At 45.2% G+C, this 25,366-nt stretch overlaps 2 protein-coding genes across 2 annotated transcripts; one reads left to right on the plus strand and one right to left on the minus strand.

Annotated features, from left to right (window-relative positions):
• Window positions 1-2,205: 2,205 nt before the first annotated feature.
• On the minus strand, window positions 2,206-8,164 carry LOC147111475 (uncharacterized). The gene is made up of 2 exons (XM_085998509.1): window positions 6,454-8,164; window positions 2,206-2,884 (listed from the first exon to the last, which is right to left on the minus strand). The coding sequence occupies exons 1-2, from the start codon at window positions 7,516-7,518 to the stop codon at window positions 2,831-2,833; spliced, it is 1,119 nt and encodes a 372-aa protein (XP_085854635.1). The 5' UTR covers window positions 7,519-8,164; the 3' UTR covers window positions 2,206-2,830.
• Window positions 8,165-9,807: 1,643 nt separating this feature from the next.
• cln5 (CLN5 lysosomal BMP synthase) lies at window positions 9,808-23,734 on the plus strand. Its single transcript, XM_085998510.1, has 4 exons — window positions 9,808-10,112; window positions 13,849-14,023; window positions 15,893-16,118; window positions 21,850-23,734. Exons 1-4 carry the CDS (start codon window positions 10,009-10,011, stop codon window positions 22,362-22,364), a joined length of 1,020 nt encoding a protein of 339 aa, XP_085854636.1. The 5' UTR covers window positions 9,808-10,008; the 3' UTR covers window positions 22,365-23,734.
• Window positions 23,735-25,366: the final 1,632 nt, after the last annotated feature.

Below are 25,366 nucleotides of genomic sequence, written 5' to 3' on the forward strand. Positions count from 1 at the left end.
ATCATCAGTGAACAGCCTCACTTCTGACCTTATGATGGAGGGAAGGTCATTGAAGAAGCAGCTGAAGATGGTTGGGCCTAGGACACTGCCCTGAGGAACTCCTGTAGCGATGTCCTGGGGTTGTGATGATTGACCTTCAACAACCACAGCCATCTTCCTTTGTGCTAGGTATGACTCCAGTCAGTGGAGAGTTTTTCCCCTGATTCCCATTGACTTCAGTTTTACTAGGGCTCCTTGATGCCACACTCGGTCAAATGCTGCCTTGATGTCAAGGGCAGACACTCTCACCTCACCTCTGGAATTCAGTCCTTTTGTCCGTGTTTGGACCAAGGCTGTAATGAGGTCTGAAGCCGAGTGGTCCTGGCGGAACCCAAACTGAGCATCGGCGAGCATGTTATTGGTGAGTGTCGCTTGATAGCACTGTTGACGACACCTTCCATCACTTTGCTGATGATTGAGAGTAGACTTATGGGGTGGTAATTGGCTGGATTGGATATGTCCTGCTTTTTTGGACAGGGCATACCTGGGCAGTATTCCACATTGTCGGATAGATGCTAGTGTTGCAGCTGTACTGGAACAGCTTGGCTGGAGGCGTGGCTAGTTCTGGAGCACAAGTCTTAAGCACGACAGCCGGGATGTTGTCGGGGCCCATAGCCTTTGCTGTGTCCAGTGTGCTCAGCCGTTTCTTGATATCACGTAGAGAGAATCGAATTGGCTGAAGACTGGCTTCTGTGATGGTGGGGACTGCAGGAGTAGGCCGAAATGGATCATCCACTCGGCACCTCTGGCTGAAGATGGTTGCAAACGCTTCAGCCTTGTCTTTTGCACTCACGTTCTGGGCTCTGCCATCATTGAGAATGGTGATATTCATGGAGCTTCCTCCTCCCGTTAGTTGTTTAATAGTCCACCACCATTCACAACTGGATGTGGCAGGACTGCAGAGCTTTGACCTGATCCATTGATTGTGGGATCGCTTAGCCCTGTCTATAGTATGCTGCTTCTGCTGTTTAGCATGCATGTAGTCCTGTGTTGCAACTTCCCCAGATTGGCACTGCATTTTTAGGTTAGCCTGGTGCTGCTCATGGCATGCTCTTTTGCACTCCTGATTGAACCAGGGTTGGTCCCCTGGCTTGATGGTAATGGTAGAGTGAGGGATATGCTGGGCCATGAGGTTACAGATTGTGGTGGAACACAATTCTGCTGCTGCTGATGGCCTCATGAATGCCCAATTTTGAGCTGCTAGACCTGTTCTGAATCTATCCCATTTAGCACGGTGGTAGTGCCACACAACACGATCGAGAGTGTCCTCAGTGTGAAGACAGGACTTAATCTCCACAAGGACTGTGCGGTGGTCACTGCTACCAATACTGTCACGGAGAGATGTATCTGCGACAGGTAGATTGGTGAGGACGAGGTCAAGTAGGTTTTTCCCTCGTGTTGGTCCTCTCACCACCTGCGTATGCCCAGTCAGGCAGCTACATCCTTCAAGATTCGGCCAGCTTGGTCAGTAGTGGTGCTACTGAGCCACTCTTGGTGATGGACATTGAAGTCCCCCACCCAGAGTACATTCTGTGCCCTTTCTACCATCAGTGCTTCTTCCAACATGGCGGAATACTGATTTCATCAGCTGAGGGAGGGCGGTAGGTGGTAATCAGCAGGAGGTTTCCTTGCCCATGCTTGACCTGAAACCATGAGTATTCATGGGGTCTGGAGTCAATGTTGAGGACTCCCAGGGCCACTCCCAATTGACTGTATATCACTGTGCTGCCACCTCTGGCGGGTCTGGCCTGCCGGTTTGAGCCAATCAGAAAAGTTTACCAGAATTTTTGTGCTGCAGGTGCATTTTTAAAATGTGATGGCTTTACGCAATACATAACAAAAGAAAAATACTGTGGGATGCTATAAATCTGAAATAAAAACAGAAAATGCTGGAAATACTCAGCAGGTCAGGCAGCATCTCTGGAGAGAGAAACAGAGTTAACATTTCAGGTCAATGACCTTTCGTCAGAACTAGGACATCAACCTGAAAGGCTAACTCTTTTTCTCTCTCCACAGATGTTGCCCGATCTGATGAGTGTTTCCAACATTTTCTGTATATATTATATATCTGGGTTAATTTTACAAATGTGGCAAGTTTTACACTATATCCTGCATAAAATACTACTTTGTCCCTGATATACCTTAAATAACTACAAAGACTGGTAGTTATAACTCAAACAGTTGGCTTTTATTAGCTTAGAACTGGACAGAACAGAACACACATGTTAGCCTACTGACCAGCTTCTCAGAACTGCCAGGAGGCGGAGCCAGGGGCGAAGTAACAGTATCAGGACAATCAATGGCACAGCAGAGTGGTATACAGTACATCAGCATTCCTGGTCAACCAAGAAAGCCGCAGGGTTACAATAGATTGCAATAGGAAACTATACACAGGTAGAATAAGGTATATACTTATGACCTATTTCACCACATTCACCCCTCCTATAAGTTAAGCCTGACCGGGGGTTTTACAGTTCGTAGTGAGCGACGTAGCGTCGGCCGAGGAACCTCCTGGGGAACTTGCTCAGGTTCCTCCGCCGTCCTGGCGTCTGCTGGGTTTTCCAAAACAACGTTTTGTACGTCTTGTACCTCCGGGCATCCCACCCCCACAGGCGGCGCATCACGGTGCTCCACACCCGCATCTTCGCTAGCAGCATCGCTCTCTCTCTCTTCTCCTGCCGGAGCCAGGTCCTTTATTGAAACAGTATCCTCACGTCCATCAGGGTATTGGATATATGCGTACTGAGGATTGGCGTGGAGGAGCTGTACTTCCTCCACTAGGGGATCAGTCTTATGACCTCTCACATGTTTTCGTAACAGTACAGTGCCCGGGGACATCAACCACCTGTAAGATTCGCAAAATTTTCATTAAATAATCACGTAGGAAAATAGGGTTAATAAAACAGCTTTATTGACCAAAAGAAGCTTTTACAGAGAAACCTTTGATAAAAGGGCACACAAAATGGCCGCCAGACCTCGTGACCAGCTTCTGGGACCATTTGAATTTCTGTTACTGCAAGCCAGACAGGCTTGTGGATTGAGGGCATTAAAAGCCCGCGGAAACCAGTTTCGGGAAGCCGAAACTCATGGAACTGAGCATACATATTGATTAGATTATAAGTACAGGACAGATTTGGGTGGCAGGATGAGACCCATCAAGAAATGGGCGGACAATTGAACCAACGCTTTAACCCATTACACTGTACAAAGAGAAGCCGTTTAACAGCCATCCAGGGCAATCTCCAGACCGATCAATATACAAACCAAGTTACGGTAACAAAGCAAAGACATTATCGGCCCAGGAAGGCCAGTTCAGCTATCACCGACTCCCGTTATGAAGACAAAACACCCCTGCAGAGAGTTCTGCCCGCCAAAATTATTACAAAGACAGGACTATGATTTGGCGGGAGATAAGAATGTTCCAAAAAGGTATAACTGTGGATTGAGTAAAGTCCATCGGAACGCTTCGGGACAGACTCCATCGGAACTACAGCACTTCGGTCGGACCTTCGGAACAATTTCGGTTCAGAACGTGTTCGGTGTTCGGCCAGGCAAGGCCCGGCCACGACGGGAAGACGACGAGGGAGGCCCGGGTACTTTTGTCGGGAGATCATCGACGACCCAGGCCGGAGAAGAAGACACTCAGGTCCCAGAGCCCAGGATCCAGTTCTTCAACATCACATCGGTAACGGATTCATCCATGGCGAGCGCTCACCAAGGCTGTATCGGCTGCCTCCTCGCAGGAGAACCAAGAGGAAAACAAGCTGCGCCAGAAGCTTCCAAACCCATGTGACGACGGAAAGCTGTGTCGAAAGGCTGCAAAGCCTTTTTCGCAATTCTTAAAGTGGTGAGCATGATCCCGAGTCCCTCAAATCGAAACTTAGTTAGGTCTAGGGGAGGGGGTTAAGGGTAATTGTAATGTGTTACCCCTTTCACGATGTGCCGTGTGTTCCCCATTTCTATAGAGTTAAGTTTATAGATGTGTGCATGCTTGTAGTTGCTTTAATCTGTGCATATGACATGTATTTTATGATGCTGCAAACTGTTCAATAAAGGCATCCATTTCGTGCTATTCGACCTGGTCTATTGAGTTTTTCTGCACTACAGCTCCCTGCACCTAAGTCCAAGGTCTAGAACCGTAGGGGCGAGTGGGTCGAACCACTCACGGGTAATTATTGCAAGAAGCCTGGCAGGAGACCAGAGCAAGCAAGAGAAACCCCCTACACACCCGGGTAGTGAAATACCTGAGGAAGATTTCCTGGGGAAACCAAACATCCTCTCATGAGGAGTAGCATTTGTTGCGGTGCACAGCAGAGACCTTATGGAATGCAGTACATCGGGAAGAACTTCCTGCCAGCGAGAGGTCGGTAGGCCTTTCGATTTTAAAGACAGGACGACTGCCTTCCACACTGTCGCATTCTCCCTCTCAACCTGCCCATTGCCCCGGGGGTTGTAGCTAGTGGTTCTACTAGTAGCAATCCCTTTTGATAGTAAGAACCGGCATAACTCATCACTCATAAACGACGTTCCTCTGTCGCTATGGATATAGTTGGGCATACCGAACAGACAGAATAAGTTGCAGAGGCTTTTGATTGCCGTAGCACTAGCCATGTCCGGGCAGGGAATGGCAAAGGGGAAACGAGAGTATTCGTCTATAACATTGAGGAAGTAGACATTACGATCAGCCGATGGGAGAGGACCTTTGAAATCAAGGCTTAGGCGCTCGAATGGCCGAGTTGCCTTGATGAGGTGAGCTTGTTCGGGCCTGTAGAAGCGGGGTTTGCATTCCGCACAAACGCGGCAGGCTCTGGTCATCGTTCGGACCTCCTCAATGGAGTAGGGTAAGTTGCGAGGCTTGATGAAGTGATTCAATCGGGTGATTCCTGGGTGGCAGAGTGCGTCGTGGAGACTTTGGAGCTTGTCAGTACTAAGGCTGGCACATACCCCTCGAGATAGGGCATCGGGTGGCTCGTTGAGTGCTCCTGGCCTGTACATAATATCGTAGTCGTAAGTGGACAGTTCTATCCGCCATCTTAGGATCTTGTCATTTTTTATCTTGCCTCTCTGCTTCGTGTTAAACATGAAGGCCACAGACCGCTGGTCAGTGAGGAGTGTGAAGCGTTTGCCGGCGAGATAATGTCTCCAATGTCTGACCGCCTCGATAATTGCTTGTGCTTCCTTCTCAACGGAAGAATGCCTGACTTCAGGACCCTGTAGTGTACGGGAAAAGAAGTCTCCCGGTCTCCCGGCCTGGTTGAGGGTTGCAGCCAGCGCAAAATCAGAAGCATCGCTCTCTACCTGGAAGGGTATCCTCTCATCTACAGCACATACCACGGCCTTTTCAATGTCCCATTTGATGTTGGTGAATGCCTCCTGCGCTTCTACTGATAGAGGGAAAGACGTCGACTTGATAAGGGCTCGGGCTTTGTCCGAGTAGTTGGCCACCCACTGAGCATAATAAGAGAAGAATCCCAGACACCTTCTTAAGGCCTTAGGGTTATGTGGCAGTGGTAGTTCTTTAAGCAGGCGTAATCGTTCAGGGTCTGGCCCGATTACCCCATTCTCTACCACACAGCCGAGAATACACAGACGAGTAGTGTTGAAAGTACATTTGTGCTTGTTATAGGTCAGGTTTAGCTTTTGGGCAGTCTCTAGAAATTTAGCGAGATTCCGGTCATGCTCCTGTTGGTCGCGTCCACAGATAGTAACATTGTCCAGGTACGGAAATGTTGCCTCCAACGCATTCTCATCTACCATACGGTCCATTTCCCGTTGGAAAACGGAAACTCCATTCGTGACCCCGAAGGGTACCCTAAGGAATTGGTACAGGCGCCCATTTGCTTCAAAAGCCGTATAAGGACGGTCATCTACTTTTATGGGGAGCTGGTGATAGGCAGACTTTAAGTCAATAGTGGAAAACACACGATACTGGGCAATCTGGTTCACCATCTCGGAGATGCGAGGCAAGGGATAAACGTCTAGTTGCGTATATATGTTGATGGTCTGGCTGTAGTCGAACACGAGCCGTTTCTTTTCGTTAGTTTTAACCACCACTACCTGAGCACGCCACGAGCTATTACTATTTTCGATGATACCCTCCCGCTGTAGCCTTCCTACTTCTTCTTTTATAAATTTTTTATCATCCGAACTGTACCATCGACTTTTGGTCGCAATAGGTCTACAGTTTGGGGCGAGGTTCGCAAACAGAGATGGCGGGCTTATCTTTAAAGTGGAGAGGCCGCAAACTGTGAGCGGGGGCTGGGATCCGCCATATGCAAGTGTGACGCTCTCGTGGTGGCACTGGAAATCTAGGCCTAGAATTAGTTTCACGCAGAGCTGTGGCAACACAAGGAGTTTAAAATCTTTATACTCTGTGCCCTTAACAGTCAGTGTTACTTTACAGAAACCGCTTACCTCCAAAGTGAGGGACTTAGATGCCATTGCGACTTTGCTCCGGGTAGGGTACACCTTTAGTGAGTACGGTTTGATGAGGCTAGGGTGAATAAAACTCTCAGTCCTCCCGCAATCGATTAAACACTTCGTTGGGTGTCCGTTTACCTTAACGTCCATCATAGACTTTGATAGTGGATGCGGTCTGGACTGGTCAACCGTGACTGAGGCTATCGTAGATCCGTAGGCGGCCGCTGAGACGGTATCAGATTCTGGGACCACGTGTAGGGCCGCGGAGACTGTATCAGGTACGGGATTCCCCTTACATACCTTGCTGAAATGTCCCCGTTTCTTGCACTTGAAACATGTGGCGTCTTTCGCAGGACATTGGTGTCTGGGGTGCTTGAGCTGGCCGCAGAAGTAGCATCTTGGTCCGCGGGACATCACTGCAGTGGTGGGGCTGGGTGGAGACTCCCGTGGTGTAGGGCTGGTCCGAGGCCCAGGCGGAGAGGATGGCGCCTCCTCGCTCGGCACGCACGAGGCTGAGAGGGCCACATGGCCTGACGCATAGGTCTCGGAGTTCTTCTGCGCCACATCCAGCGATCGAGCTGTAGCCACGGCCGTCTTTAGATCCAGAGTGTCCCTTTCAAGCAACCTCTGCCTAATGTAATTCGATCGAAGGCCCGATATAAACGAATCGCGAACCGCTTCTTCCTGGTACAAAATGGCCGTCACAGCCTTGTAGTTGCAGTCCTTCGCCAGGGCCTTTAGATTCTGTAGAAAATCATCCAGCGATTTCTCCAGTAGTTGCCTGCGGGTAGCCAAGAGATGCCTGGCATACACCTCGTTAACAGGCTTCAGGTATTGGGCCTTGAGAGTCACGAGTGCATCCTCGTATGTAGGAGCGTCCTCGATTAGCGAGTAGGTCCGATGACTTACTAGGTTAGTCAGTAGGCCCAGTTTGTTGGCCTCATCATCGAGCGATGCAATGAAATGTTCGAAACACCGGAGCCAATGTGCGAATTTCTTCGATGCGTCCGCCGAATGTGGATCACTGTCCAGACACTCCGGCTTCAGGAATCTGTCCATCCCTGGAAGTAATAAGCTAATAAAATTGATATACCTTAAATAACTACAAAGACTGGTAGTTATAACTCAAACAGTTGGCTTTTATTAGCTTAGAACTGGACAGAACAGAACACACATGTTAGCCTACTGACCAGCTTCTCAGAACTGCCAGGAGGCGGAGCCAGGGGTGAAGTAACAGTATCAGGACAATCAATGGCACAGCAGAGTGGTATACAGTACATCAGCATTCCTGGCCAACCAAGAAAGCCGCAGGGTTACAATAGATTACAATAGGAAACTATACACAGGTAGAATAAGGTATATACTTATGACTTATTTCACCACAGTCCCACAACCATTTATGCTTTCTGCAAGTGACTACTGGAAGTTATTTTGCAATGCAGTAGAAACTCTACATTTCCCTCTTTGCTCTTGCCTGCTGCACACCACATCCTCCAAGCTCCAGCAACAGGCTGCCAAAAACATTAATCTGCTGGTATGCATTAGCTGACAGACAGATGGTAATTGTGCCCAAATACAGTACATTAATCTACATTGCCATAAACCGTATGTGCAATTACCATAAAACCTCGAGTGCACTTTGTTCCCTCCAACAAGACATTCAACAACATTGTCCTGACGAAGGGTCTTCGACCTGAAATGTTGACTCTATTTCTCTCTCCACGGATGTTGCCTGGCCTGCTGAGTTTTTCCAGCATTTTCTGTTGTTATTTCATTCAACAACATTTCTCTGCTGCACTGCAGCTCTCGGCAAAATTGGGGATGGGGCTTATTATAGACAGGTACAACATTTATCCTAAAATTGGTGCTTCTAAGTAGGAGGTGTGTGTACACTATACATTGTGAACATATTATAACCCCAAGTTTACAGTGCCGATCATCGCCCACTTATATTTTACAAAATAGAATGGCTGGTTTACAGAAACGACATTGCTACACACACATCACTGCTGAGTATTTCCAGCAGTTTCTGTTTATATTTCAGATTTGCAGCATCCGCAGTATTTTTCCTTTTGTACACATTGCGGAGTTGTACAATTGACAGCACCCGGAGGTTTATTCCTCCAGTTTATCGGTGCCCAGCGTATCCTTTATAGTGTGATTATCACAAATTAGCGCAGATGTTTCGGTATTCACCAAATAAATGCCCCACTAACTCATAGAATTTTACAGCACAGAAACAGGCCATCCGGACCAACTGGTCTATGCCGGTCTTCGTGCTCCACATGAGCCTCCTCCCATCCTACTTCATCTAATCCCATCAACATATCCAGCTATTCCTTTCTCCCTCGTGTACATATCTAGATTCCCCTCAAATGTATCTATGCTATTTGCCTCAACTACTCCATGTGGTAGTGAGTTCCACTTTCTCACCACTCTTGGAGTAGAGACACTTCACTTGAATTGCTTATTGGATTTATCTTATATTGATGGCCCCTAGTTTTGGACTCCCCACGAGTGGAAATATCTTCTCTATATCTACTCTATTGAATCCTTTCATAGTTTTATCAGCCATGGCTCAGTTGGCTGTCAGCTGTAGCTCTCTTGCCTCTGAATCAGAAGACTTGTGGGTTCAAGTCCCACTCCAGACATTTGAGCACATAAAGCTAGGCTGACACTCCAGTGCAGTGCTGAGGGAGTGCGGCACTGTCGGAGATGCTGTCTTTTGGATGAGACGTTGAATCAAGGCCCCATCTGCTCTCCCAGGTGGATGTAAAAGATCCCGTGACACTATTTCGAAGAAGAGCAGGGGAGTTCTCCCCCCCGGTGTCCTGGCCAATATTTATCCCTCGATCAGCATCACTAAAACAGATGATCTGGTCATGATCACATTGCTGTTTGTGGGAGCTTGCTGTGCGCAGATTGGCTGCCGCGTTTCCCACATTACAACAGTGACTACACTCCAAAAGTACTTCATTGGCTGTAAAGCGCTTTGGGACATCCTGAGGTCATGAAAGGTGCTATATAAATGCAAGTCTTTCTTTCTATCAGGTCACCTCTATCTCTTTTCTCGAGACTGGCACACGATTTAATGGTATTTAACCTCCTAGCGGCATTACAGAGTCAAATGCTCAGCAATGACGTTTAGGAACAAAAAGGCAGATTGTAAATATATTGAATACACAATGGGGCAAATAAAGGTCATCACTTGGATTAGACTTTGAGAACTCAGTGCTGCAGGAACGTTAAACTATTTTTTCTGTATTTTTATTTCACATTTTCAGATTTTCTTTGATAAACGTGAATATTTATCTCCAGATTCGGCTAGTTTGGTTTTGCTGCGGATGATACGGGACTAGCAACAGCAGCAGCTGCAGGGATCCTGAGACTGTGTTCACAGGGAGCAGTTGTGAATCAGGAAGCAATTCATGTGACTCCGGCTCGGAAACAGGAACCAGCCTCATTCTGCACAAGGCTGAGATCAGCAGCGGGGGGCGTGTGTGTATTCCGAGGCGCTGTGAGCCGAGCCGGACTCCGATCGCTCGGAGGATGGGGATAGCTCTGTGGAGCGTCGCCTGCCTTTGCCTAATTTTGCAGCGAGCCTCCAGCGCTGCTGCTGCCCGAGGACCTCAGACATGGCCAGTGCCTTACAGGTGGGTGTAGCCCGGGCTGACATTGCAACATAGGTGCGGTTCCTGGCTCTGTGGAATGCGGAAGTGTTCCTTCAGGGCAGTAGCAGTGCATTGCAAATAAGTTTTAGATTTGGAGATGAAACATTAATAACAGCAATTGCCACTGTTTCTTAGCTTGGGCTACATTACATTACTGCAATGAAACTATAACACCCCCTTGGGGCCTTTGGAAGTTCAATTTCTTCATGAGAAAACCACTTGCATGGGAAAGGTAGCATAGTGATGATGTTACTGGGCTAGTAATTCAGAGGCCTGGACTAATGATCCAGAGACATGAGTCCAAATCCCACCACAGCAGCTGTGGAATTTAAATTCAGTTAATTAAATAAATCTGGAATAAAAAGCTAGTATCAGTAATGGTGACCATGAAACTATCGGATTCTCATAAAAACCCATCTGGTTCACTAATGTCCTTTAGGGAAGGAAATCTGCCGTCCTTACCCGGTCTGGCCTATATGTGACTCCAGACCCACAGCAATGTGCTAGACTCTTAACTGCCCTCTGAACTGGCCTAGTAAGCCACTCAAAAGCAATTAAGATGGACAATAAATGCTGGCCTAGCCAGCGACGCCCACATCCTGTGAACAATTTTTTAAAAATAGCACCTAGTAAAATGTCCCAAGGCACTTCACAGGAGTGTTATCGGAGATATTAGGGCAGAAGCTTGGTCAAAGAGGTAGATTGTAAGGAGCATCTTAATGGAGGAGAGGGAGGTGGAGGTAGGCCAATGGTGGAGTAATTAAGATTGCAGTTGAACATATAAACAGACACTCGAACATATAAACAGGCACTCAGCAAGTCGGGCAGCATTTGTGGAAACAGAGGCCCGGAATTTGCGGTCAGGATGCTGGCAAACTGGCAATGTTCGCCGTCATTCCGCCTTTGAAAACGAGAGACCGCAACTTCAGAAATCTCAAGTTGCAGTCTGTCAATGACGGCTCCAAAATTGGCTGCGCTGTGCCCTCTTCCCCCCCCCCCCCCCCACCCCCACACACACACAGCCGGCAATCCGTGAAATATCGTAAAACGTTGAAACTGACAAACTTCGCTCGTCTGCTGTCAAGTTCCCCACTAAAAGTTAGACCCAGAGGGATTAGGTGTAACATAAGAAGTAGGAGCAGGAGTAGGCCATACAGCCCCTCGGGCCTGCTCCGCCATTCAATAGGATCATGCCCTCTCCCCGTAACCCTGTATTCCCTTATCAGCTAGGAAACTGTCTATCTCCGTTTTAAATTTATTTAATGTCGCAGCTTCCACAACTCTCTGAGGTAGCAAATTCCATAGATTTACTACCCTCTGAGTGAAGAAGTTTCTCCTCATCTCAGTTTTGAAAGGGCAGCCCCTTATTCTAAGATTATGCCCCCTAGTTCTAGTCTCACCCATCAGTGGAAACATCCTCACCGCATCCACCCGATCAAACCCCCTCACAATCTTATGTTTCGATAAGATCGCCTCTCATTCTTCTGAATTCCAATGAGTAGAGGCTCAACCTTTCCTCATCTTCGGAATCAACTGAGTGAACCTTCTCTGAACTGCCTCGAGAGCAAGTATATCTTTTCTTAAATATGGAAACCAAAACTGTACGCAGTAACTGGGGTTTTAACAGCGTATTGACTGCTAAACAAAGGTTAAGTGCGTGGAAAACTAATTTTCATTTTACGCTGTGTGAAATTCGTCCATTTTAAGAAACGTTTCAAAAAAATGAATTTAATTTTTGTTTTACATTTTTGTCCATTTTTATTTTGGGTTTGCCTTTTCCCCAATGTGAGAACCCCAATCTTTTGCTCTCTAACTATTTTTAAAAAGTTAGAATTTTAAGAGTGTATCAGTTCTTTGTTTGCTGTCTGTGAGAATTCTGCCTTTTGATTGGCTGCTTAGACAGCCTGTTGAGGTCACAGCAGTTCGAACAATGGGGAGCCCCGCTCCAGTCCATTGAACTGAAGAGCGGTAAACCCGAAGGTCTCGACACAGGGATTGCGAGATCCTTGTGCGGAGCGTATTTCAGGGCCAGCGGCAAACGTCTTCGCTTTGTTGCTGACCGCAAATATCAGGCCTCTAGAGAACGTTTCAGGTCGGTGACCTTTCGCCTGCCCTGCCGAGAACTTCAAGCACTTTCTGTTTACATTTCAGATTTCCAGCATCCGCAGTATTTTGCCTTTGCAACTGGACAGTTTATTTTAACTTAGAGGAAACATTTCACTTTTTAATGCAAAATTAAAAAACTTACCCGTGCCCAGTGTTGCAAACAAAATCAAGGCTGAGGTGGCAGTGAATTGTACGGGTCTGGTGAGAGGACTGTTAGGAGTGACATTACGTAACTCTCCGCATATTGGCCTGAAAGGTGGAGACTGCCCGAGTACATTTATTTTCCCCTGGTGGGTCCCACCTTCTCGAGGAATAAGCAGATACACTCTCAGCACATTTACTGACGAGCTTTGTAATGGCTTTTCATCAAATCTTGTTTCTAAAGAAGCAGCAACTGTCCCGATTAACAGAAGTCCTTTGTCCTGTCTACCGGGCAGTTGAGTCCACTGCACATCGATCCAGTGACATTTTTATTTCAAAGAGGAAAAAAAAGCGTGAACTGGTGGATAAAACTCTTGATTGTGTGATTTCCTGAAACAAGGAAAAAAACCTGTTAGGCAGGGGGGAAAGATGGGGCTTGAGAACTCCCCAGACTGTATACTAAATAAGAGAAGGAAAACCTGCTGCCATTGTGCACAGTTCACTAATCCTCCTTGCTGGTACAAGTGCTATTAAGAGAGTCATTTAAGATCACAAAAACCTATAGGTTCTACAGGGCTTGACATTAGATTGCTTAGACTTGGCCATAAGGTTGCCAACTCTGGTTGGATTTATGCCTGGAGGTATCATCATATGACCTCCCACCCGCAAACAGCTCACCCTTCCCACCCCCCAAGTCTCCAGTATTTTTTAATTAATTAACAAAAGTTTTTTTTTTAAAGGAAACACTTTTTTTTAATGCCCCAATGATTTTTCTCCCGGGTTACTCGCAGCAGTGTCCAAGAGATTAAACTTTAATTCCTGCAGACTCCAGGGCAATCCTGGAGGGTTGGCGACCCTACTTGGCCATGGGACTGACCCCTGTCTGAGATGAGAGATTCTCCATGTGGGTGAGGAGCACCTCCTGCTTCATGTTAGATCACCGGACTGTGAATTTTTCAATTACTCCCCCCCCCCCCCCCCCCAAAGTTCTTGTATAAATTTGTAAAATGATTTCACTTTACAATACTTCTATCTAATTTTGAGTGTAATAGAGGTCTTTAAAATTATGAAAGGTTTTGATAGAGTAGATACAGAGAGAATATTTCCACTTGTGGGGAAGAGCATAACTAGAGGCCATCAATATAAGATCGTCACCAAGAAATCAAATTGGGAATTCAGAAGAAACTTCTTTACCCAAAGAGCGGTGAGAATGTGGAACTCGCTACCACAGGGAGTGGTTGAAGTGAATAGTATAGATACATTTAAGGGGAGGCTGGACAAGCATATGAGGGAAAAGGGAATAGAGGGGTTCTGCTGATAGATTTAGATGAGGAAAGACGGGAAGAGGCTCGAGTGGAGCATAAACGCCGGCATGGACTGGTTGGGCCGAATGGCCTGTTTCTGTGCCGTATATCCTATGATGTTTGATGGTGTTTTATGGAATTGCATGTGGGTATCATTATCTTTTCAGACGATTTGATCACCGGCCCAAAGCTGATCCATTTTGCCAGCCCATATACCCATTCTGCCCCACAGGCTCTCCTGATGGGGAGATTCCTCAGATGAAAGACCAGGATATCATTGAAGTCTATCGGCTTCAGACTCCTGTCTGGGAGTTCAAATATGGAGATCTGCTTGGACATTTTGTGAGTATTTGGCAATATTAAATCTCTTTTTAATTTAAAAAAAAATGAAGCAGTTATTTTTTTTTTGTAATGACCCAACAAGTGGTATGGTGTACTCCACATAGAACCAGAGAACGATACAGCACAGGAGGAGGCCATTCGGCCCATCATGCCTGTGCCAGCTCTTTGTTAGCACTATCCAATTAGTCCTATTTCCCCGTAGCCCTGTAATTTTTTTCTCTTCAAGGATCTATCCAATTTTCCCCTGAATGTTAACATCGAATCTGCCCCCGTCGGCCCCGCCCCGCCCCGCCCCGCCCCCGGCAGTGCATTCCAAACCACAGCAACTCGCTGTGTAAAAAATATTTCCTCGTGTCGCCTCTGGCTCTTTTACAAATCACCTTAAATCTGTGTCCTCTGGTTACATGACTCTGCGGGGATATCCAGTGCAGATTTTGCAGCCGTCAGAAGAAGGGTAATCATGACCCTAAAATAGGCTGCAACTTTCAAACTTCGTGTCCCCTAGTTCTTCTTCTTTCCAAATTGTCTGAGACATCTTCCTGTATGTGAGGAGGTGCTATGTGTTGCCATGATCAGGTTGCAATGAGGGGGGGAGTAGCCGCTGCTGAGGTTCCCAATGGTGGATGGGGTCTGGCGCACGTCTGTGCTGTGCTCCGGAGGATGGTGCAAATGTACTCCTTGTTTGGTGCTGTTTATCATGCCATTTGCCAGGGGCTCTTGATCACTATGTGCGGCAGGTTCTGCTATTGCAATTGATTAGAATCACTTCATTGAATTGCAGTCATGGGTGGACCTTTATATTTTTTGAACACTTTATCTGCGTGAATGAAATGAACTGCATGAAACAGTGGGGTTAAATGAGATGCAAATTGATGGCCGTGCATTTTAATAGTCAGATTGCAAAGAAAGTGTTATAATATGCTTAATGAGGTATGAACTTTGGCAAATGTAGGACATATACCAAGAGGTCTCACTTTTTGCCTTTATTACATTTAAATTGAACTTGTTCCAATTTGCAACAGAAAATGCAAATTTTCTACAGGATACCCACCCCAGATGATGTTGGATAATAGCTTACTCAAAAGTGCATCAAGGGACTCTTGTAAATAGGTAGAGTCTAGGCAGATATTATTTGAGGGGTTTATATTTGAGGGGTGGACAGCTTTAAGTTCCTCGGAGTCCACATCACAGAAGACCTCTCCTGGTCCCTCAATACCTCCTCTCTGGTGAAGAAGGCCCAGCAGCGCCTATATTTCCTAAGGAGGCTGAAGGGATGTAACCTGTCACCCCTGATCCTCTCTACCGCTGCACAATAGAGAGCATCCTGACGAACTGTATCACAGTATGGTATGGCAGCTGTAGCTACTATGACCGGAAAGCCCTGCAGCAGGTAGTCAAAACTGCCCAACGCATTACCGGCACCCGGCTTCCGACCATAGAGCACATATACCAGAAACGCTGTTTACGGAGGTCACGGACCATCATCAAAGACCCTACCCACCCCAGCCACAGTCTGTTCGCCCTCCTGCCATCTGGGAGACGCTACAGATGCATTCGCACCCGAACGACCAGATTTAGGAACAGCTTCTTTCCCAGGGCTGTCATCCTACTGAACTCCACAAATAAACTCTAAAGCCTGCACATCTGCCAATGCACTTTATTATGGTTATGTTTATGTTAATGTATTACAAGCCAAATGAATGTTGAATGTTTAAATGTCTTAATCTAAATGTACACTCTCGGGAGCCGCAAGCCTACATTTCGTTGTACTGCACTTGTGCACTAACAATGACAATAAAGTTGATTATTATTATTATTATTGATGGTGACAGATGATCATTGATTTAGTGTATTTTTTTCTGATTGCAGCAAATTATGCATGATGCAATTGGTTTCCGGAGCACACTGACAGGCAAAAACTACACTATGGAGTGGTATGAGCTCTTTCAGCTTGGGAACTGCACCTTCCCACATCTTCGACCTGGTATCAAGGCTCCTTTCTGGTGCAATCAGGGAGCTGCCTGTTTCTTTGAGGGAATAGATGATTTACATTGGAAAGAAAATGGGTCCTTGGTAAAAGTATCTGAAATAACAGGTAAGTGTGTTGGATAACAAACCAATATATACAAGGATCAATTGGCTGTTCAGAAAGGTACTTTCATTAACCTACACTTGAAAGGATACACACGATTAAAAGGATGATATTTAGAATAGGTTGAGTAGCAAACATAAAATTAATATGCATCTTAAAAGTCCAACAAAATATTTTTAAATGCTAGCTTAAACTGCAGTGCCCAATAGTCGAATGCTCTTGGAATGGAGGTCTTCACTTAATTATATTAGGGCAAAATTGCCGTTTGAATCAGCCTATTTGGAACACATTCCTTTCTAGCAGATTCAACATTGCGAAGTGTACAGTTTATTAACATTTGCGCTGAACTCCACTTTTTCCTACTAGTCTCTACTGGTGATGAGGAATAGTAAATGGAGCAAAGTTAACCTAATTTGCTTAAAATCATGTGAAATCCAGATACTTTCCTCATTCTTTGAATCTTGCAAAGCCCTTGATAATACACAAGGTCAGTGGCAAAATGCAATTTTGTCACAAGTTGGCCTTGTTACTCTGGAACCTGCCTTGTAAATAACCCAGCTCTGTTATTACAAAAACCTTGCACTTTGTCACTTTGAGAGCTTCTTCGTAATCTTTGTACATTGCTGGACGGAGTTCATTGATCACGTGGAGGCCTCTGGATTTCACCAGGAAAGATTTACTGTTCAGCACATTGCAGGAGGTTTACGATGCGAGTTAAGCTGCTTACAATGGACTAGTTTGTGCCTGGGTGGTTTATCTGTTGAAAGTGGCTGTCTGACGCTGGGAATACAAGTGGCAGCTCGGCAGCAGAGCACAGATAATGTAGAAACATCAAAGAATGGCATTATAAACTTAACGTTAGTGTTGAAATCAGTTGTAGCTGAAACATAACATGCAGCCACTGCATAGCTGCAGCTGATACTGTCCTTGTGTGCATTACTGCTGATAATGGTGCTCAGGTTTTAAGTTGGTAATTCTGTTCCTGTATGTTGTATGCTTGGATGATCAGCTGTAGCTGCAGTGTATGGTGTAGCCAGAGTACAGGTACAATTGAGTCTGGCACCCGGGTACAGCAATCTTGTGCAAAAATCTCGAATCTCAAACCAAGCTAGTTAATTACTTGCAATGGCTGGCAATTTCTGATTAAAGCAGCATTGATATATGCTGTAAACAATAGATTTATTGTTGAATCTAATGGGTTTATTTTGGAATTTGAGATTCTGCCTGGTGTCAGCAGTTGTGTGCACTGATCGAAGTGGAGCTGACTCATTTTGAAAACAATAAGGCTGTCGGAATAATGAGTAAAGGAAAGTAGTGTTGTTTAATCAGCTTGATTCAGCCCCAAGTTAAAGAATATTCTTTTTAAAAAAACAACAGACTAGCGACAGTAAGGGCAAAAACAGCAGCCTAGAAATTCCATTGCACTGAAAAGCTGCCAGTGCCACCACGGGTCGCAGTTGACGGCTGTCAGAATTAATCGGGCAGGCAGCACCGGTATTTTGGCGCTGCCTGCTAATTTAAATTAGTGCAACCCTAAACTTACTGTGTAAGGCTGGTTTTTGGGCGCTACCCTCAGTGTAGCGTCCCTGGAGCAAGAACAGCGTTATCTTAAAGCTAGCCTGCCATTTTAAAGGGGAACTGCCTTCTAAAATGAAAAAATTTAAATCATTTAAAAAGGCAGTTTATAGCCCTTAGAGCTCAACTATCTTCTGAAAAAAAGCCATTAAAAATAATTCTCAAACGGCAGTCTCCAGCTCTTAAAGCTGAATTGCCTTCCGCACCTAAAAAATTGGTAAAAGTGCTTCAGCACTAAAATAAATGGCTCAACAAGCCAGGGAAGGGGCACCCAAGGTCTCACATGCAGCACTCCAGCTTTCTCCTGGGGGTCAACACTGCAAGAGAGGTCCTCTACGCACTGGGGCCAGGAGGCCCTCCAGAAAGAAGAATGTGGGACCAGATCTCGGAGGCCATCGCTGCCAGCAGTGCTGCACCCACGACCAGGCTCTAGTGCCCAAAGAAGCTTCATGACCTCAGACCTGTGGTCAAGGTCAGTGAATGCATCTTCAAAAGCTGTCTCCTACCAACTGCACCACTAGCCTCATGCACTGCTCATTGCACGACCTTCCCACCCACATCACTCACCTACCAACAATCTCTACCAAACACGAGGCACATCTCGTATTCCTACCTTCACCTCACCCATTTGGAGGAGATGGTGCTGGCCATTCTTGGCAGGGGCATTGCTGAGCCCTTGGCTAGCAGCAACACTGAAAGGATACAAGATGTTTGTATCCTCATCTATTATTCTCCTTCTGGCATACATCTCTTGCTTTCCCGCCCTCCCCTCACCACAACTTCACCCTTGTGCCTTCCTCATTTTACACACCCAAGAAATGCAGCCTGCCCAGCTAATGGTTGACCAGTAAGAGCGAGAGGAGAGTGTAGAAGAAGAAACAACACCGTCACTTGATTTCACACACCCAGCCACCAGGTGGCCCAGCAAAGCCATCTGTAGTGTCTCCCACTGAAAGTCAGCAGCCTTCCACCAGCCATGTTGCAGCCACTGGGGTAGCACTGCGTGACATCACTAGGATAGGCAAAGGCACACACAAGACAGTCACTAATAGAATGCACAAAGGTGATGAGTTTATTTCTTGATGTCATATTAGATGGATAGATGTATAAAGTTGGATTGGAAAGTTTGCTTTGTGATGGCTTTTATTTCAGCATTGTGGCCAAGAGGACACTGGTGATGGTCAGTAACAGAGAAAAGGTGAGGTGTGTGACAAATGTTGAAAGGGGAATTCAGGTTGTGGTCACTGGTACCGCAGGCAGATGATTCCATCCCGGATATCTGCAACAGAAAGGGGCTGTCTGAGTTGCATCCTTACTTCTGCTTCCTCCTCTTCTGCCTCTTCCTCTTCTCGGGCATGCTGAAAATCTGAAATAAATGCTGGAAATACTCAGCAGGTCAGGCAGCATCTCAACCCGAGATGTAAATGCTGTTTCTCTCTCCATGGATGCTGCCTGACCTGAGTATTTCCAGCAATTTCTGTCTTCTCAGAGGCCTTCCTTTACCATCCGAGGCCTTGCAAGCATCCAGCAGCACTCCCTGCACACTTTTAAAAAACTTAACATCTATTGGACCAAGCCACTAGTTCAATAAAATATTTTTTTTAAGTCCAAAAAGCTTAAATCCAAACTTACCTGAAAGATGTGTGTGTTCCTTCAAGTAGCGCTGACAGCGTCTCTCTAGGTCTATTGCATGCCAGTCTTTCTGAGCGAGCTTAGGGCTCAGCGTTAAAGTCAGCGCAAAGGTCCAAGTTTGCAGAGCGTGGCATCAAGTCGGCGTTGCACTGATGTCACAATCTGCTGTTTTGCATTTCTAGGGCCAGTGCTGCTAACGGCAGCGCTATCGCCCTCGGCAAAATGACGGCCGCCGAGTCCCGCGCCAGAGACGGGCGGAAGGCTGCCACCATTTCTTTCCACAATATGGGCCTTACCGTAGAGAGCGGTAAGTACCCGAATTTCTAGGCCAACGTGTTTGTTTTGTGGACACATTCTGACGTCTGATTATACAAACAAGGCTTTTAAATAAAATAAAAAAATGTAACCCAGGCATTTTAATATAGAATCGAAGTTAGCACAAGAGTTCAGCCTATTGTGTCTGTGCTGGATCTTTGCAAGAACAATGCAAAACTAACCCCACTGCCCGGTTCTCCCCCTAGCTCTGTATCGCCAGCTTCAAAATGTTTCTTAAATCTTCCCTTACAAGATGCAATGGCCTCTGCCTCAACTATTCTCTATGGCAAAGCATTTCACACTCCAATAAAACAACCTTCTGCGTGAAAATTTCTTCATGCATCTCTGCTCACTCTGCTACTGACAATTGTAAATGGACGACCCCCCTCATCACTGACTCCCGCAATCCGGGGAAATAATCTTTCTTCACTCAATCGACATCATTTAAAAAGTCTCTACCAAGTCTCCTCTAGGCTTTTCCTGCTCCAGTGAAAATAGTCTCAGTATCTCCAATTGTTCCTCATGACTAGTTTCTTATCTTTGGTGTCATCCTAATATGCATTCATTTATTCAAGTTCATTAAAACTGCCGGTACCTCTTGGGCTCTCTTGTCCACAACCAAAATGTAAACTTCTTCATATATGAATGCGATCAATGTTAACCTATATACATCAGGCTTTCACATTGAGATTGTTTCAAGGCCTGTAGCCTACAGTATAGCTTAGATTAACTGAATGTATTATTATTGTACTTTCAGAGAAGGAACCTCTCCTTGTTTGTCATAGATTTTTTTTTTTTTAAAGCCCCAAAAAGTTATCAGGGCTGATTTTTTCCTGACCTTTGCCCCTGGAGAATGCTTAATCCTTTGGCACAAAGGTCAAGAAAAAAAGAGGGTGGAGACCGGTTATACTGCCCTTTAATAGTTGTGGGCCCACCACGATGATTTAAATGAGGCTTAAAGGGGTGCTTCCAGCCTCTTCCTCAACCCCCCCCACCCCCACCCCCATAGTTGTAGTGATGGAGCAGTCAGAAACAGTGGTAACCCAAAAATTTAGTGCTGGGCATCCCCCCACCCCCCCCCCCCCCAGACCAGAAGGCCTGGGGCGGGGTGGTAACAAGCCGAGGAGGCTCCACACAAGGTGAACTATACAGTTTTTAAAACTTTGCTCCATTGGATTTTTGGGTTTCGAGGCCCGGAGGCCGACGATAACTGCAGGCCTTTCAAGCTATATTAATGGCCCGGGACAGGAAATGTAGGGCACCCCTGAATGTGGAGAGGTGTGCTGGTCTGCAGTTGTATTGATTCCTACTTATTACTGTGGAGCTAGGAAATCAACCTCCTTGTGACCTTTGTGTCTAGGGGCAAATGTCAGGAAAAAAAAATCAGCCCCGATTTAGTTTTTTGAGGCATTAAAAAAGATTCTTTAGAAATCTGTATGTATGTATATGACCTAAAAGAAAAAGACTTGCATTTATATAGCACCATTTATGACCACTGGGCATCCCAAAGCGCTTTGCAGCCTAATATGAACAATTTAATTGGTTCCTTCTCTGAAAGTGCGGGAATAATAGTAACAATCGGTTAAACTAAGCCATACTGTAGGCTACAGGCCATGAAACAATCTCTGTGAAAGCCTGACATTGTATAGGTTAACATTGATCACATCCATATGAAGAATTTTACACGTAGAATAGTACATTTTCCAATCTTATGTTGCTAGTGTCTTATTCTATCAGAATCCACTATCTTGGAAGAAAGTTCCTTGTAATGTTATGATGACATTAGAGGAGTATATTACTTTACTTTGTACATTGTTCAGGACTGCAACAAGATTCTGAAATGCTCCTGAAAATGTCATGAAATAATTTAAATAGGCAAAAGTTGTGTTTTTTTAATGATTATGCATGAATTTTCAGTTTATAGTCTGTACGAGTCTCATTAGAATTCACGCATCTCCGTAGCTACTTAAGCTCTGATCTTGCAATTTAATATCCTCTCAAACCTTTGATTAAGGTTTCTCTCAAGCATTCATGAATATACATATATAAGTCGCAGAAGTTTGTTTTAATATCATGTGTATCTCGTTTCCCACATTACAACAGTGACTCCACTGCAAAAGTACTTCATTGACTGTAAAGCGCTTTGAGTCATCCGGTGGTTGTGAAAGGCATTATATAATAAGTCTTTCTTTTCTTTCTTATCTGTACTCAGGTGAAATATTTAACAAACTGGCCAAGTGGGTGAAAGAGGATAACAAAACTGGTATATACTACGAAACATGGACTGTTCAAGCTGATCCTAATCCAAAGACCAAAGTGTGGTTCGAATCTTATGACTGTTCAAAGTTTGTTTTGAGAACTTACCAGACACTCTTCGAATTAGGTGCTGTCTTTAAGAGCCCTACACAAACCAACTATACCAGAATATTCCTGTACAGTGGTGAGCCTGCCTACCTTGGAAATGACACCACTATATTTGGACCACACAGTAACAAGACTTTAGCAGAAGAAATTCGTTCCTTTTATTTTCCATTTAGACCTCCTCACTCAGTGAAAGAACTGATATCAAGTCTGTTGGAAATAGTCGATAAGGTTGTAGTGGAGAAGATCTTTTACCTTTACTTCAATATTGAGTATTGGTACTTGCCAATGAAACGACCCTTTATTAAAATAACATATGAAGAAATACCTCTGCCATCTAAACAAAATACATCGACAGGTACTTAGCAACATGCACAGAAGAAAAACAAATGCAAAAATTTAAGTAAAAGCACTATATTTTTGTATGTTAATTCATCTGTAACTCTAGCCTAGTTTTGTAATTACTGCACAGCTGTATGTAAAAGGGAAGTCATTTGGTATTTCTGTCCTTTTCACTTCTGTGCATCAGTAGACATCCAGACAATAGAAAACTAACCTTGTATCACAGCTGAACATAATGTACGACAGTGCAATTGATCAAAATTGTTGACATTTCTGATTATATACACACACACACCAGATTATTCCTTCCCATCCCCAGTGTTGAATGTGAAACAGACTCCCAGAAAAAAGCAGCTAAGGCTGTTGATTGATTAACTCTATCAAAAAGGAGCTGGAGAAACATCTGGTTGGGAAACAGGATTACATAGAAACATAGAAGATAGGAGCAGGCCATTCGGCCCCTCGAGCCTGCTCCACCATTCAATGAGATCATGGCTGATCATCCAAATTCAGTACCCTGTTCTTGCCTTCTCCCCATATCCCTTTAGCCTTAAGAAATATATCCAACTCCTTCTTGAATATATTTAATGAATTAGCCTCCACTGCCTTCTGTGGTAGAGAATTCCACAGGTTCACCACTCTCTGGGTGAAGAAATTCCTCGTCATCTCAGTCCTAAATGGCTTACCCCTAGTTCTGGACTCCCCGGCCATCGGGAACATCCTTCCTGCATCTAGTCTGTCCAGGCCTGACACAATTTTATAGGTTTCGATGAGATCCCCTCTCAATCTTCTAAACTCCAGTGAGTATAAGCCCAATCGACCCAATCTCTCCTCGTACGTCATTCCTGCCATCCCAGGTATTAGCCTGGTGAATCTTCGCTGGACTCCTTCCATGGCAAGAATGTCCTTCCTCAGATAAAGCGACCAAAATGGCACACAATACTCAAGGTGCGGTCTCACCAAGGCCCTGTACAACTGCAGCAAGACATCCTTGTTCCTGTACTCAAACCCTCTCGCTACGAAGGCCAACATACCATTTGCCTTCTTAACCGCCTGCTGCACCTGCATGCTTACCTTCAGCGACTGGTGCACAAGGACACCCAGGTCTCTTTGCACTTCCCCTTCTCCCAATCTATTGCCATTCAAATAATAATTAGAGTTTATCGAGTTACAGTTAGACTGTGGTAGTCAAATACACCACGAGCTACGCTGCTGGCACCAGGAAAGGGAAGGAGTGGAATGTGGTCTTGAATAATGGTGTTGTGGGAATGGATGAATATTCTCAAATAGACAGAACACATTCCCAACTTCATTGTCCACTTGTTGGCCTAGACTTGGAATCACATCAGCATCTGTATGACTTCTCAAATAAAGTTACCGCTGTTTTGCATTGACTCAATACTCATAAGTTAACTCACAATGAAGGTGCCCAGTTAGTTTGGGTCAATGAACTTCAGCTTGTATAGGCTATTAAAGTTCCTATGTACCATGTGGTACCCGAGATCATTCGCATTCCTTCCATAACCATATATTGTGTTGAATACTTTACATTATACTATTCCTTGTATCAGCTTCAAGGGTTAAAACTTGCGAAATCGGCGAGCTACTCCTGCAGCAGGTCCTCCACATCACTAAGATGCCAATGTTATTAAACTTGACTCATTTCTATATTGCAAATATCACAGAAATTCAATGTCCTGTGTGGTTAAAGAAACAGAACAAGTACAGAATAAATATTTTCTATGAGTCAGGACCTTTAATTTAATGCGAGCACTCCAGTGTTGACCTACTGAATAATCATCACTTGTCTTTATTCCATGTTCGGCAGAAATATTTTAACCAGAGCTCGAGCAACAGTATGACTGGCCAGTAATACTTAAATGAGTAGAGAGACTGTACTTTAGTCTCTCTCATCCACCTAACCTTTAAAACTAAGTATTGGCATTATGAAAATAGGTATCCTTCAGGTTGATGGCACACTGCCAGCCCCACAGTGTCAGCCATGGCTCAGCTGGCAGCACCCTCGCCTCGGAGTCAGAAGGTTGTGGGTTCAACTCCCACTCCAGAGACTTGAGCACAAAAATCTAGGCTGGCACTCCAGTGTAGTACTGAGGGAGTGCTGTCTTTCGGATGAGACGTTAAACTGAGGCCCTGTCTGTTCTCTCAGGTGGATGTAAAAGATCCCAAGGCACTATTTCAAAGAGCAAGGGAGTTATCCCCAGTGTCCTGGCCAATATTTATCCCTAAATCAACATCACTACAGCAGATTATCTGGTTATTATCACATTGCTGTTTGTGGGAGCTTGCTGTGCACAAACTGGCTGCCACATTTCCTACATTACAAGTGACTACACTTCAAAATAGTACTTCATTGGCTGTAAAGCGCTTTGGGACGTCTGGTGGTTGTGAAAGGCGCTATATAAATGCAAGTCTTTTTCTTTATGATGCTGGGCAAAGTAATCATAAATTAATCCAGGAACAGTGCATCAAACAGCATTTGAGTATCAATAAAAAAAAATGCATCCAACCAAACTTCAAAGGATCTCCACTCGCCTAGTGAATGAAGCATCAATGCCATAGTATATACATTTCATGAAATACACCTCATTTATTTATGGCACCTTATGTTGAGTCCTATTTGATAACTGCACAAAAAACTCAAATTTAGGTGAGATTCCCGACATTGGAATGCACAGACCTAAATGGAGGAATCTGAAACCCGGATATCTTTGGTGGTCTTTACTCACTGATTTGCAAACTGCAACAGAGAGCGCCTCTCCCCCTCAGAGTGATTGGACTGTGGACACTCAATCTAGGCTGCCTAACCTCATTTGGTGAAGAGACCATGTTGATTTTCGTGCTCTTCCCTGCTGCCATTGCTAGAGTGGGGATGAGATTACTTGGAGAAGCATCAAGTCTCTTTTTAGGTATAAAAGTGCTTGTGCACGGGAAGGTGCCGCTCTCTCCCGATGGTATCGTGCTTGGGAATTCATGCTTCAGGTAAGCATTGCCTGCTGTATCTCTTT

Source organism: Somniosus microcephalus, chromosome 10 (assembly GCF_052327205.1).
Source record: "Somniosus microcephalus isolate GS21.2 chromosome 10, FLI_Smic_1.0, whole genome shotgun sequence".
In the NCBI taxonomy this organism is placed as follows: Eukaryota; Metazoa; Chordata; class Chondrichthyes; order Squaliformes; family Somniosidae; genus Somniosus; species Somniosus microcephalus.